The sequence below is a fragment of the Pyrgilauda ruficollis genome, unplaced genomic scaffold (assembly GCF_017590135.1).
Source record: "Pyrgilauda ruficollis isolate IOZ18807 unplaced genomic scaffold, ASM1759013v1 scaffold101, whole genome shotgun sequence".
In the NCBI taxonomy this organism is placed as follows: Eukaryota; Metazoa; Chordata; class Aves; order Passeriformes; family Passeridae; genus Pyrgilauda; species Pyrgilauda ruficollis.
In genome coordinates this window covers 2,310,772-2,326,173 of record NW_024508213.1, presented here as the reverse complement: position 1 = coordinate 2,326,173, position 15,402 = coordinate 2,310,772, and the positions used below count along the sequence as shown (strand labels likewise).

The following is a 15,402-nucleotide window of genomic DNA, read 5'->3' as shown; positions in this document are numbered from 1 at the left end:
GAATAGGGAGCTTTTATCCTCTTTGTAGCTGCCCTTTAAGCACTGTCCCTGAGCCTTCTCAGCTTTGTGGTCCTCCCTTGGAACCCCTCTGCTTTGTTTGTGTCTTTCTTGAAAATTACTTTATTGAGATAGAGGGGTTGTCAAGAGTGATGGTGTGAGACATTGCTCTACCCAGCTTTCTTGTACTACCATTGGCATTTGCCTCTCTAGACACAGTCTTTCAGATTTATCCAGTGATCTGTTCTGGAAAAAAAAAGGTAAAATAAGGTTCTGTATATATAGTTGAATTAAAACCAGGAAAAGCCCCACCCAATTTATAGATCCATCACCTGAGCAAATAAGACGCAAAAATAAAAGATAGAATTGAAAAGTGAGGGGGGTTGGAAATTTAACTTGGGGTAGAACCCAATTTTGGTTTTAGCTGAAGTCTGCTTGTTTAGTCTGTTAAAGTCTGTGCTTACAAAAAGGATGGCAGAGACTAGGAAGGAGATTCAAGGCTACTTAGAAAGGAATGCAAGCATTCAAGCTGAAGAGAGATAAGAGGCCCCACAGACCAAAACCTGAATCTGGGTTACTTGACTGAATAACTGCGCAGGCTCATAAAAAAATGATAAGACAGTTTAATACATATACATATATATTTTAGGCATATGCAACAGGTTAGGGGATTGTGGAAGCCCAGGGCACTGGGAATATTTCTCTGTCTGCTCTGGGGTGGCTTGACTCCCAGGGGAGCTCTGACTTTAACCCTCATTCATGGAGAAAGTTTCCTAGACTTCATGGTAGACTATAATCCACAAAACTGTGAAATAGATTATAGAGTGTAGTGTAGGTGCATCACTTGGTGAGAAGTTTAGGTTTTGGTATTTTTAGTATGTTGTGGATGGGAGCAAGATGGAGGGCACAGGGTGTTGTCCTGGGTTTCTTCATACTTCTTTCTTCCTCATGGGTTTGGGTGGCATTTTGTAATTGGGCAGAAAAGTCTGCATTGCAGGCTGTTTGGGATCAGTTATTGAGTTAAAAGGGAAAATAATCTAGGTGTCAGTTCTTAATTGGATAGTTTAGTCTTAAAAGACCTTGTAACAAGAGATTGTTAACCATTTTGTGCCTTCTAATGAAAAGCTGCTGAACTCACAGTTGTGAGACTGTTTTACTGATAAGAAATAATAAACACCTGAGTCTGAACATGAACTACCGTCTCAAGTACCTTCAATCCAGACCCAGAGAAACCAATAGGGGATAAAGTAGACTCAGGAATTTTCAGGGGTGCACATGTCCTTGGGGAGCATATGTCCATTTTATGAAATAAATCATATTGGTTTTACAACTTGTACAAGTTTTGTAGTTTTATTCTGCAAATCGAAAGAATGAAATATTCAAAGATTTTTTGTTTCGCTCTTCTAAAGCTGGTTGGTTCTGCCTGGACATAAGTGGACATGCAGAATGTTGTAAAGAAATTGGAATGCTAGAAGTAATACTTAGAATATTTAGAAAAGAAATGAATGGATTCAAAAGCAGAGCAGCAGAAAGTCTGTGGCAAGGCATCTTTGAACAGCTATAAATTATCTATAAGCAACCAGAAAGGTTCCAGTTTCCTGGAGAACATGCATAATAGCAGTGTTTAAAAACTTGTGAAGGATTAATCAAAATAGAATAGTCATCTTAACTCGATACATAGAAATATAGTAGCAAAAATAACAAAGCAACTGACCATGGAACATTTTGAAGAAAATGAAATAGTAAATATAAATATTTTTAAATAAGTTGGTGATCCTCCTTAATGTTACTTACCCCTTGAATGAGCCACTGACAGAAAATACAAGAGGTGAGGATTGGGGAGGGCCTGAAATTATGTGACTAAAGAGACAGAAATATATGAGGAGATGGCAATGTATAAACATTGGTTATAGAAATGAAAGTACTGAAAGTAGACTATAGAAATTAATACAAAAGCAATAAAGGGCATTTAGAAGCAGCAATAGTCGGCAGCATCAGTAGTTTCAGGAATATCCACTTCTTTCCATGGATATTATGAACTTGTGTTGTCGTGCACTAGTTTATTTAGTTGTTCTTTTACACTGGGTGATTAGGAATTTCCACAGAATAGTTTTATATTGCACTATATAGCTTATATCACATGGTTTGTTATCCCTTTTCCCCCAGCACATGGTCTTTCCCTCACCCACCCCAAGGCCCCCTGGTGGTCTCTTCCTGCGTGAAGAGGTCCTCCTCTCGCCACTCCTCACTGGTATCCCATTGGCTGTAGACCTCTTCCTCTGTCCCCGTTCCCAGGGGTATAAAAGTTCCCTGCCACCAGGGAATGCCCTCTTTCTCCCGTGGATTTGTCCACCTGGTGTGTCTCTTGAACTAAAGGAGAATGTTTCCCACGTGGAGAAGAGCGCTTCTCAGTCTTTTACCTTCATCTATGAAATATTGTGTGGGCAGGGGTCTATAGCTAGCCGGAGTGGACCCCAACAGCCCGGCAGAAAACACGATATTTCAAACTTGGTTGCAATAGTATGCTTATGGTCACACTGCATATACTGGTTGACAGCAAAATTGGGAGGGCAATTAAAGCAATCTCTTTTAGTGGTGAGTCCTGATCATATTCAGTTTTGTTTTAACACTGCTGGGCAGACTAATATCATGCATCATAAATGACTGGCTTTTAAGCATGGGGATCAGAAGAGAGGGCTGAAAGTAACAGGAAAAATGGCAAAACAGTTTGAAACATAACATATTGAGAAGATTAGGGAACACAAAATGTAGTAAAGGTAAACGTAGAACTCTGTATTTAGAAAAGGGAAGCCAAAGGAACAGGTACTTGATGGGGGTAAATCTGTCAGGCAGCAGCTGGCATAAAAACACCTGAGGAATCACACTTAGCAAGGACTAACACCATGACAGTGCTAGAACAAAAAGGCTCAGATCTTATTCTGGTCTTGCTGATCTGGTTGGGAAGCAGAGCATGACCTGATTCTGCAGTTTTATCCTCTCCTGTGTCATCCCAAGGCTTGAATTCAGTCCCTTTGTGCCCTTAACAATCTCACTCCGAAGGACAGAGCTATTCAGAGCAGTAATACCTCATGTGCTTTTGCTCCATTTGAGATACCAGGTGGGTCTTTGCATTCAATGGGGTAAGGAGGTGGAAGAAGGAAGGATGGAAAAGGCAAGCTGCTATATCAAAAACGAATGTAGGCAAGGAAACGATGGATGAGTGACCTTTTGAGGGAGTAAAAAGTGAGCAGAGATGCAGCTAGTGAGTATGAGAATCAATTTAGAAAAACTTGGGAATCTGTTTTGAAGGTAACACGTAATTGACACAATAGCAGTGGCTGTCAAAATTTATTACTTCTAGGTTTTACCAATTATAAAAAAAAAAAAAAAAAAGAAAAAGTATCTTTCTTTTTGGTCTAGTCTCTTTTGTTTCCTGTGATGCCTGAAAAGAGAAATTTCCACTGAAAATTATGTTTATACTGCATTTTTGTCTGTTTCTTCTAAAGGGAATGAATAAACCAGAAAAATTATATTAACCCATCTTCCACCTCATGTCCTTTCCCTAGTTCATTTCCAAATCAATAATTATTTCAGGAAATATCCTTTACAGGTGTTTCTTTTGTTTAATTTAACATTTTTATTCCTACTAGTTGTTGCCCCAATAGTTCCTCTTCCTAGTATTAGTTGTAGCAAAGGCCATAGGTCACTCTTGTCAGTCTTCATGGAGTTCTGTAATGTCAAAAGATTTTAACAGAGTACAGAGTTAATCAGTGACTTGCACCTTCACCCCTGAGTGAACACCCTGTTCTATTTACTCATGTTACATAAAGCTTTTCTGCATTGTGGAAAGACAACCTGTGTCTCTTTGGGTAGATTTACACAGGGATACAGACATGACCAGAAACAGTGAAAGAATCATTGAACTAGTGGACAAATGTTTTTCAGAGGGTGACAGGATGGTCCCAGAAGACATGCCGTTTTCCTACAGAGGTATTTTATACCCCGTTACAATTAGCAGCCCGCAGACTTTGGAAGCTCTGAAATCCTTTGAAGCCAGGAGTGATGATGTGATTCTAGCAGGTTATCCTAAATAAGGTGTTTTCTTGATCAGTAGTCAAGTACACAGTGCTACAGTCCTGAAGTTGATTATTTAATGCCATCGCTTAACACAAGAATTCTTAACAGCAAGAATTCATTAGAAAATCATATGATGGCATCAGACTTCAAAGAATCATGAATTTAAGTTGTAAGGCATATCTGGAGCTCAAATAATGCAACCCCCTGCTCAAAGCAGGGGAAAGACCTAGCATCCCAAGTTAGGTTTGGTTGCTCAAGGCCTTGTCCACAAGGGTTTTGAAACTTCTGAGGATGGAGGTTCACCATCCATTGAAATCTTTTGCAGTGTTTTCCCACAATAGTGGTTTTTTTGGGGGTTGGGTTTTTATTGGTTGGTTTTCACACCAATGCTGTTGGACATACCCTTGTTGTGAGAGTCTCCATTTTCATTAATACGTGCAGTAGTGGAAGACTGCAGTGAGTGTGTCCCATGCCTTTTTTATTCTATCTCCAGCCTGAGCAAACCAAGCCTTTCTATGTAGTTCATTTGCTCCAGCTCCCAGCAGTTTAATGGAAATTCAACAAGACTTTCCCCACATTCTCAAAATCATTTGTGCTTCAGTCTAGGAACTGCACACAGTATTCAAATGGTGAACACACTAGTGCCAACTAAAGCAGGATAATCATATCCTTTCCTTTGTATCTAAATGGAGGGAAAGACATGAATGCCACGAGGAGTTTTACACATTTTCTCTCTCTTTTACTCTGGACCTTTCAGAATCCTTAATTTTTTTCCCTATTGGCTTTACAGAAATATCTTAATATGTAATTTGCAGAAAAAGAGGATCCTTATCACATCATCTTTGTGTGCAGCCTCTAGAGCTGTACAGAAGCAGAACTAGTTTATATGTATGAGGATCCACCTAAACACTGCAGGAGGTGTTAGTTGAAAACTGAGATTTTGTTCTCTGAACCCAGATCCTCCTGCACCGTTTCTCCCAGGCTGCAGAAGCCAAGACAACCAAGTCTGGTGCAAAGATGGTGTCAGGAGCGTGATGGTCTGGTGGCTTGGCTGATGACCCTTGTGCTGCCAGTTACAGAAGCCTAGCTGGGAATTGTGAATGGGACCAAACTGTGTCAGTAGTGAGGAGACCATAAATTGAAGCTGGTTGGGAAGAGGGAACAGAGTGTTCCCAAAGACAGCGCTGTGGAAGGAAAGCAGAAACAGAAAAGGTATGACACAGTTGGCCCAGTGCTAGGAGCCACACAGCTCTTGAGTAATTTCCACAGGCAGTAGTGTGAGGTAACCAAAAAGTAGAGAAGTTGAAAAAAGCAATAGAGGTCTGCTTCTGCTTCTACCAAGGGATGTGATGTGACCCTGAAGCAAGCAGGGTAGCACTCCACAATAGCTGCTTAACAGCTCTGCCCCTGTTGACCATAGGCACACCCTTGCTGATTATTAACCAAGGCCGTGATTTACCCTCAGCTGGCAACTCACAGCTCAACTCAGTGGCCCCACAGGGCCACTCACTCTTTCACCTGCAAGGCTATGAGGGAGAGAAACAGAGTGAGAGGAGTCATGGGTTGAAATAAAGACAGTTAAATATGTAAAGCAAGAGCTATGTGTGCAAGCAAAGCAAAGTAAGGAATTCATTCTACCCTTCCGGCAGTCAAATGTTCAGCTGTCTCAGGGCTCCCTCACCCATGATGGTGACATGGTAAGACAAGTGCCTTAGCTCTCAGCATCTCTCTTTCCTCCTTCTTCCCTCAAATTTTATTGCTGAGCATGACTCCATATGGAATAGAATACTCCTTGGGTCAGTTGGGATCAGCTGTCCCATCTGTGTCCCCTTTTAATTTCTTGTGCACCTGCAGCCTACTCTCTGGCAGCTCAGTGTGAGAATCAGAGGAGGCCCTGACACTGTGTAATTACTGCCTAGCACTAACTAATGTGTTACCAACATTGTTTTCAGCACAAATTCGACACAGAGCTCCATACCAGCTACTATGGGGAAAATTAATTCCGTTGCAGTGAATACCAGTGCACACACTTGTTGAAAGGTTAAAGTACAACACTGAACCAAACTGGTTCACTTGAAACCAGTTTGACAGCATACCATCGGTCAGGTTTACATGAAAAAGTGAAGTGGAATGGATATCCTACTGGTGTCTTTATCCTTTCAGGAACCAATTGGCTTGAACAAATGGTGAAGGAGTTGGCAGATGCCAAATATACAGAAGAGGAAAGGAAAGAGAGAATAAATGCTGAAAAGAAGCTAGAGACATTTCAGCGTCTAGAATTTGGGGATCCTGGGACAGATGAGATAAGCAGGAACTGAAAATACTGTCCCCACTCTTCTTACAGGTAGTAATAGCTGAAAGACAAGGCTGATCTCCGAGGTAATGGAGAACCTAGAGCCTTAACAACAGCTACGGTCTGCAGAAGTAACATGCTAGTGCCTCTGGTGTCCCAACACAAGGGCCTCAGATGCGAGACAGGGCTGACAAGGCAGAGGGTCCTCCTGTCATTGACCTAAAAAGTTTGATTAGTAATACCTTTTTTGAGCGTGTCCTGTTTTTAGGCCTGTGTCATGTGAAACGGTGCTTGGTGGGAGAGGCTGGCAGAAGCCTACACCACCGGTGCATCCCTGTGGGTTTTCAAAGGGATAAGATACATCTCTGGTCTCACCTTTTCTTATAGCCTGCAATAACTGAACAGGCACAACTCACTGAATAAGCTACTTCTGTCTTGTCACATTTTTTCTCACTTTTTTTAAAGAGGATGAAGCAGCTTCCTTCCAGAAGAAGGAAGTAACCCATCTGATCTCCTGCCTCCATCCATTCTCCAAAGCAAGGCTAAGGTGAGTCTTCTCTTTGCAGCACACTGCAAAGTCTTTCCATCCTAAATTAGCTTTCCTCTGTGTGAGATGTCTTTTCTGCATTTTCACCTGAGCTGGCCAATACACAGCCACATTTACAAGGTTGAAGAGACAGCTCTGTGTGCCAAGACTGTGAACAAAGATCCTCTTCCAGCTGCAGCTGTCACTCTTGCGCCGAGAATGACACAGGAACAGGCAACAGGCAGTATTGTAGAAAGAGCAAAGAAGGCTTTTTCAAGAGAACCACGTGGTTTATCTAGAGTGGTATCATACATTCTGTTTGATTGGCTAGTTAATAAAAACACCTTCCTCATACACTGTCCTTGAAAAGAACAGAAAGACGAAGTAGAAAAACACCACCTGCAGATTGTTTATACTAACAAGTTATCACATCCTTACAACTCCCTGAAAGTTCTCAAAAGCTGCTGTGAGAAATGCTTGCTGTTTCTCTCTGTCTGTCCCATGGCATCCACATGCAGCTTTGCTGGCTGTTGGTGGGCTTGTTGCTGAGTGTCACTGTCCTTTCAGATCTCCTTCAGAAAGATGCCTCCAGGTTGGTGGTAGAAACCTAAGCAAGGCAAGGAGTAATTCTGTCTGGTTTAACTTGCCTTCAAAACCAGGGTACCTGTGGAAAGCCCACCACAGGCTGTGTGGCCAAGATAATCTTAGATGGGAATTACTGCAGAGAGAAACTAGGGTACATCTAGGGACTGTTTGTGGCTCTTTTGTTCAGTAGATAATGAACTAATTTGTCTGGATTGGAACTAGGTCAGAACTGTCTTGAGGGAATCACTGAAAAGCTTCTTGTTTTCAGCCTGAAGCTTAGATTAGCAACAAGTGATCTTCCAAAGCTCTGATTTCTTACTCAAGAAAAGGAATTAGACCAGAATTGGATGGTCTGGTGCATTTTAGTGGACAAGTAAGCTTGCAGACAGCACCAAGTTGAGCGGGAGTGTTGATTTGCTGGAGGATAGGAGGCTCTGCAGAGGGATTTGAACAGATAATGGGCTGAGGCCAATTGTATGAAGTTAAATAAGATATGTATTGGGTCCTACAAAATGGGGGTCACAACAATTCTATGCAACAGTAAAGACTGGGGGCAGAGTGGCTAGAAAGCTGCCCAGTGGAAAAGGACCTGCGGGTGCTGGTTGACAGTGGCTGAACATGAGCCTGAACTGTGCCTGAGTGGACAAGAAAGCCAGTGGCATCCTGGCGTGGATCAATAACAGTGTGGTCAGCAGGACCAGGGTAGTGATTGTCCCCATGTACCTGGCACTGGTAAGTGACACACCTTGAGCACTGTGTCTAGTTTTGGGCCTCTCACTACAAGGAGGACACTGAGGTCCTGGAGTGTGTCCAGAGAAAGGCACTGGAGCTGATGAAGGGTTTGGAGCATAAGTCTTAGGAGAAGTAGCTGAGGGAGCTGGGGTTGTTTAGCCTGGAGAAAAGGAGGCTCAGGGAGCACCTTGCCACCTGAAGGGAGGTTATACCTAGGTGGAGCTTGGTCTCTTCTCTGAGTAATGAGTGACAGGCCAAAAGGAAATGGCCTCAAGTTGCACTGAGGGAGGTTTGGATCTGGATATGAGAAAAAATTTCTTCATAGAAAGGGTTGCTGAGCATTACTGGCTGCCAGGGAAATGTTTGAGTCATTGCTCCTGAAGATATTTTTAAAAAAATGTAGATCTGGTACTTCCGGACATGGTTTAGCGATGGACTTGGTAGTGCTTGGTTAATGGTTAGACTTGATGACCTAAATGATTCTGTGATTCAATGACTCTATGTGACATGTCAAGAAGATGGCATTTTGATCAGTCAAAAGATGTGTTTTCTTCCTCTAGATCCTTGTGCTAGTTCAGAACCCCAAGGACACAGCTGTCTTCTATTACCACTTCTGCAACAACCTACCAGTGATGCCATCCTTTGCCCCCTGGGATGAGTACTTTGCAGACTTCATGAATGGAAAATGTACTTTGCCCTACATCCTCTGGCATTTCTCCTAACATGAGTGGCATACACAGGGCCTTGTGCATGGGAATCCTTCTGTGACATACCTTACCAAGGCACTTCCAGAACAGGCAGACAGGCCCCTGTTATGGCAGAAACAGAGTACCAGAGAATCAGTTTTGTCTCTCACTTAAAATGGACAGATCATGAGAAAGCTTTAGCCTAACTTTTCCATTCCCACAACAGAGCTTGTGGTTTGCTGTATCAAGTGGACAGACCTTGGCCATGCTGCACTGACCTCAGGAGAAAGAACAGACATGTTGAGCTGGTCACCCCTTCACCATTTGAAAGCCACACTTAGAAAGCTGTCTGGGCTGATTCCTCTGATTTGGTTAAGGGTTTGTATTGGGGAGTACTCTAGACAGTTATGCCTCGTCTTTGTTTGCAGTGGCCTGGGGATCCTACTTTGACCACCTAGTGGAATGGAACAAATACATTGACAATGAGAGGATCATGACAATAAGCTACGAGGAACTCAAAGAGGTGTGGCATTTCACCCAGCTTTTCCTTGATGAGTGTGCTGTGTATCCCTCCTGGTATGTATGGGTGTGGGAAAGTAGAAACTCTTGGGCCAAGTCTGTCTGCCCCTTTAGAAGGATGTGCCTTTCTGAATTACTCATTTATGTTTGGGGCAAGCCCATGGATGTCAGGAGGAGGATAGCCTTGCCTATTTGTGAAACAAGTTTTATCTGGTAGAGGCACAGATTTTGGGAAAGAAGAAAACGCCTTGAAACTGGGGCCAGAATGTGTAGGTTTCCTGGCCTGAAGGGTTTTCTGTTAGAGCTCTTGGAATTCCTTGGTGACATTGCGAGAGAGCTTCCCCTGCTGGGCTTCCCACAGGGTGCTGGCTCCATTCCACAGCCACAGTGTCAAATCTCTTGGTCCCACCTCTGTGCTACGTTCCTTTGGAGAGGACCCAATACTGGGGATGAAAAAGATTGCTTCCTTCTTTGGATTTTCCCTGTGTGAGGAAGATTTTTCCAGAATTGCCAGGAAGATCAGTTTCAAATCTATGAAAGATAAATCCAGTGAAACCCATGGAAAGTCTGGGGACATCCTCTTCCACAAAGGTAAGTCTCTGCAAATGGAGACCTACCTTTGGAAGGAGAACTCCAGAAGGAGTTTCAAGCATGTCACTTTACTTAGCCATGAACTCATTGGACTGTCTGGGTGAGTTCTCTACTGTGGTGCCACCTGTACAGAAAGCTTCTGCTGTGCACAGGATTTGGGGGTTGTTTGTGAGAAGCTCTATCAGAGTGCCAGTCTTAATGTCCTCAGTCACTGCTTTAGTGTTGCTGTCTTTTTCTGTAGCGGCCCTGGTTATTTAGGTAAGTGAGGTGCCAAGGTGAGGACCGGCACTGGCATCTTCCTGTTACGCACTCAGCAAGAGCTTTATATGTCTCCTCTCAATGGACATGTCAGTGGAGCTCCCCACGACCTCAAGAGTCTTTGGTTTCTTTGTATTGCAAACATGGGCTTTTTAAAATCCGTTTCTTTCACCACTCCTCTATACCACCTACCACAAAAAAGTTTCTTCCTTCAGAGGAAGTAATTCATGAATGAGCTTTCCCTTGTGAGAAAACCAGATTCCCCTTTTTCTGTGTAAAAGCTTCATGAAGTCACCTTGGAAATCCCCTTCTGGGGAGGGAGCACTTGCAGGTAGCTAAGCAGCAATGCTCCCTGTTGTCTGGCTGCAGCCTTTGCTTCTGATCTTTGATATCTTTCCTCTCCCAGGCAATCAGACCTCTCAGGAAAATTAATGTGATCTTTCCTGACTTGTGTAGTCAATGACTCTGCCCCACTGCTGCCTAGATATTATTTTCTCTCTAGAGCATCTCCCTTCGGGTTTTGGTACTCATACACAGGGGTTGTTGGAAACTGGAGAGACATCTTCTCTAAAGCTCAGCATGAAGAAATGGACTGGAAATTTCAAGATTCCTTAGGAGGAACAAAGATAGCAGCAAAGATAAAATATGATGTGTACTGCAAGGCCTGAAAATAAGCAGATGAATAGCATAACAGTAAGTCATGTTCCGAAGGTGATTCTCCAAAGGTGGATAGTCCCCATTTTTCCTTCCCACGAGAGAAGAGAGAAATCCCTCTGAGAACTACCTGGTACCTCCAAGAATTTGGTAGGTAATTCTTAGGTGTGTCTGGGGTCTAGACCTTGTGCTTTGGTTGACGTAACCAAATAAAATGTGTGTATGCCTCAAGTGAATGCCCAGCATCCTTTCAGAAGGGAGATGGTGAACAGACATCATGACACTAGTCTGGTGGCATCCCTGTCTCTGCTTCTTGGCCTGAAATGATGAATGAGGCCCCTGCAGGTCTTGTTGGTGAGAGAGAGGGATCAACACAGAGCCTCTCCTCTGGCACAGAGTGGACTTGACATGGATATATGGTGTGGGTCTGAACTACCAAATGTCTGTAGAATAGGTAGAATATGTTAGTCTGAGTTTAGATTCATCATAGCTGCCACGGTGTTGGCAGGTCAGAAAGGCCTTTGACACTTTGGCAAACTTCACACATTGGTATGGCAAAGGGTGGAACTTCTCAAGCTCAAAGAGCCATGAACTCTTAAGTAACGAACAGCTATGTGCTTTTTGGAGGGTTTTGCTCCTGTTGGACTCCCTGGGAAGTGGCAAGTAGGAAGAACCACAACATTCAAATGGGAGGACTGAAGGAAAGAAGCCCCTTGATGATCCTAAGCTAAACTAGCTAAACTATGAGTGTGGCATTTATTTGACAATAGATACACTTATGCTACATAGGTGTGTTTTCCACACCCTCCTTGCTGATGTCGATGTCTTTGCTACATCTATGCAGAATGTCACAACCTTGTCTCATCACCCTTGTCACAACTAGTCTTGTAGGATGCCACAAAAGCCAAGGAGGTGTCTGTCTGGCAAATGGAATTTGGTTCCTTGGAAGAGGGGTTCCTCTGCCATATTCCTAGGTAGATTTACCAGCAGGACTCTTACACTGAACTAAGATTAAATACTGATCAAACAGAAACCACAAATGTAATTAACAAAACTGGGTAATTCTTAAGTCACTGTCAAAGTGCCGACTGTCCCTGAACAGCTCCTCGGGACTACCCCTACCCTGCCCATGGTCCAGGGCTCCATACCAACCCCTGCTCCAGGCTGTCAGCCCCTTTTCCAGTGATGGTGCAGCAGGGTCAGGCTTCAGCTCCTCAGAGTCTGCCCTGCCTGTCCACTGGCCCTGCCAAGCTGGACCCATCCACAGACTCACATCCTGACCAATCCTCAGCCCATCACCTCCCCCAGGAGAGTGTCCGATGCCTGGGCTGGGGCTGCCCAAGTGCCCCTGGCTGTTGTGCACCTGGCTGGACAGTGGGATGTGCTCTGGCTGCCATGCCCTGTGCCCTTGTCTGTGTGACAGGGATAATGGGAAGTGATGCAGATTCAGCTCTGAAGGGCCACTCAAAGCATGCTTCCCAGGCAGATTTTCTAAATGTCTGTGCAAGAGCTGCACATGCAAAAAAGCTCTGTGTGGAGAGGTAGGTTTGTTTGAACCTGATGATTCTGAGTTTGTAGGTTTCCGTTTCCAGAAGAGTAGAACCTTTTCTTATTCTGGGCTTCCATGGATGAAAAGAGGCAAGCAACCATGACCCATAATTTTTGGAACTATCAACATTTTTACCTGTTACTTAGTACAGACCCTATAAAATTTACTATATGGTGATATAAAAAGCTATCAAGACAAGAGAAAACATGGTGTAATCTCAGTGTCTGCAAGGAGTTGAACAAAGAGTTAAAGAAGGGAACAAGCCTGATCAGAAATAGAAAAAAAGTCACTGAAATATTCAAAAGACATTTATTAAGATAAAGAGGTGACATCTTAAGGTCTGTTGGTTTGTTTTTTTCTTCTGCAAAGATTTTTTGCAGCTGAAGGGCCCTTAGCAGTCCAGAAACTTTAGAAACTCTGAAGTTCTTGTAAACCAGAAGTGATGAAGTTAGCTTTCCTAAAATGGGTGAGTCTTTCTTCCTTGATGAAGTGTCTGTTGCTGCAGTACAGAATTGTGTGTCTGCACATAACACAGCAACAAAGCCCCTGATGAATTCAGATTTCTGTGGAGGAGCAGGAGTGGGGGTTGTTCCCTGGAGGAAGACAGAGGGTGCTTCCATAGGCTTTCTTCATTGCAGGATGTAGGTAATTTCTTGGTGCTGGGTGGAGCTACAGGCTCACCTGCTATCCAGATTCTCGGACCCTTTTCCTCTACCTTCCCATGCCTTTCAGTCCCAGCATTTTGGTTTACTGGTTACCTCCACATTTTCTCCAAATCACTTAGAGAAACAGCAGGCCATTTGATGGGGGGGAAAAAAAAGAGTTCATATTTGATCTGCACTACATCTCCTTAAATGCTCTACTTGATTTTTTTTTTTTCTCAGACAGAAAAGGTATAAAATTGTCTTATATAAATATCATAGGTAATTTAGTGATAATTTGATGTCTGAGTTGTAGCATCTCAAATTTCCAACCAATCTTAAAAAACTGTGTTAGAAAATGCTTTATGTGACTTATTTTAAATATAATATGCTCTAGATTCACCTCACTTAATTAGATGATGTGGTGGTGAATTATGGGTAAGCTGAGAGGGATACAGCCAAACTTTCAGGTCTACAGAGGGAAAGGACTTTTGGCTTTTAAACAACAGTTTTCATGGAAATTATTGCAATATGACTTGGGACATGAGCTTAGACTCTCTTGATGATTAAAAGCCTTGGATTTGGTTATTAGTAGACAAGGTAATGGTTGCACAGAAACTCTTCTGAGAACTAGTGAAAGCCTTGGATGGAACCCAAATCATTTTAATCTGTGAAGACTCTTACTTTTAACTGATTCCTCCAATTTTTAAAAAAATTCTTTTCAGAAATTGATCAATTGTATTTTCCTTTTCACAAAGTTGTCATCCAGGTTGTTTTGGATTTACTTATAGAAATACAGTCATCAATCTTTGCTGATTTGTGAAATCTTATAGTTTCTCATCTGATGTTACCCTACTTAAAGGATTTCCTTCTTCTGACCTCTCAGTCTATGTAGTCTTATGAGTGTACAAGCTGGAAACCTTGTCTGTAATGAAAGTCCCTTCCTAAGGCATGCAGTTTTAAATCTTCTTCCTTTATTTTATTTCGTTTCATCTACAATTTATTGAACTATGTTTTTCTAGTAAAATGTTTACTTCGTATTTGTTTCCAGTCCTGTTAAAGATAATGAAAAATTTATCTTTAAGAAGATAAGTCATTCTCATATCTTGCCCTGCTTGTGCCTTTTCGAAGTAAGGCTAAATCTTTTTTATTTGATCTAAAACCGTGTAGCATTTTCATACAGATTAGTTTTTAATTTCCTGTGCAAAATGTCTTTTCTGAGACTGTATGTAGGCTTTAAAGGGGTGATTATACATTCTGAATGTGAAGTGATAAATTGCCATTTACAAAGACTAAGGATACACATCCTTTTTCAGTCGTGGCTCCATAGGCTACTGTTACCTTCCCTCTTCTCTGCCAAAGACAAATGTTCCCTCAAATTTCCTTGCAGAGCTGCTCCCTATAATCCCAAGTAATCCAGACTAGGGTACCTTTAAACTAACAGTGAAAGGATCTTCAGTTGTCCAAAGCTTAGAGGTGATCCTAACTAGACCTTTTTTTTACAGTGGACAGACCTTAATCACTGAGAGGACTGTAAATTTCTAAAATCTACATTTACATTTAGCTAAACTTGAACAGTCAAGTGTTTAAAATACAGAAACTCAGTTTCTTCTGAATGAGAACATAAGAATACAACAGACCTTTCTCTTCACATTCTTTGTCTCAGTCCAGCAACATTTTGTGGCATTTTGGGTTGCAGCAGGCCCCACGCAGGCTGAACATTCCTGCGAAATCTGAGGTCATGGCTGCCCCAAAGGCTAGGCTTACTTCCTGCTTCTGACTGCAGTTGTCTGCTCCTTTTTTTGCATAAGCTCTTCTATTTGTTAGACACCCCCAGCTTTCTGAAACAGCACAAAACACTCACTTTTGGTGGCAGCAAGCTGTCTGATTTACCCAGCTGTCTTGCACAACCTCACACTTGCTGTCTCTGGGTCACTAAGAAAGAATTTCTTGCTTCAAAGACTTGGCTCTGTCATTTTCTGCTTCTTTCAGGCGTCTGCTAATATCTGCCCTCGCTGCAGGCTCTGTCCCCACTGGATCATGCCCTCGTGCTCCAGAAGACTTTCCCCTTCAGTCAAGGCAAGGCAGGCACAGAAAGGCAAAAGGGCAACCCTCTAGCTGGACACTGAAAGGGAACAGGGCAGACACAGCATTCTGTGCATGCACTGATATTTAGCATCCCTCTCTCTCATACCCAGACAGGGACAGCAGTGGGTGTAGATATGCTGGACAGCAGTGGGTGTAGATATGCTGGAAGTCACAGTCTGTTTGGCTGGGGGGGGGGGGGGGGGGGG

At 42.9% G+C, this 15,402-nt stretch overlaps 1 protein-coding gene across 1 annotated transcript; it reads left to right on the top strand.

The window, feature by feature from the left end:
- The first annotated feature begins 3,890 nt into the window (after positions 1 to 3,890).
- Positions 3,891 to 10,932, top strand: LOC121354366 (sulfotransferase 6B1-like). The gene is given in 8 exon segments (XM_041468932.1): positions 3,891 to 4,092; positions 6,238 to 6,369; positions 6,825 to 6,858; positions 6,860 to 6,914; positions 8,771 to 8,897; positions 9,325 to 9,419; positions 9,850 to 10,006; positions 10,802 to 10,932. Coding segments are annotated over 8 exon segments (933 nt in total).
- Positions 10,933 to 15,402: the final 4,470 nt, after the last annotated feature.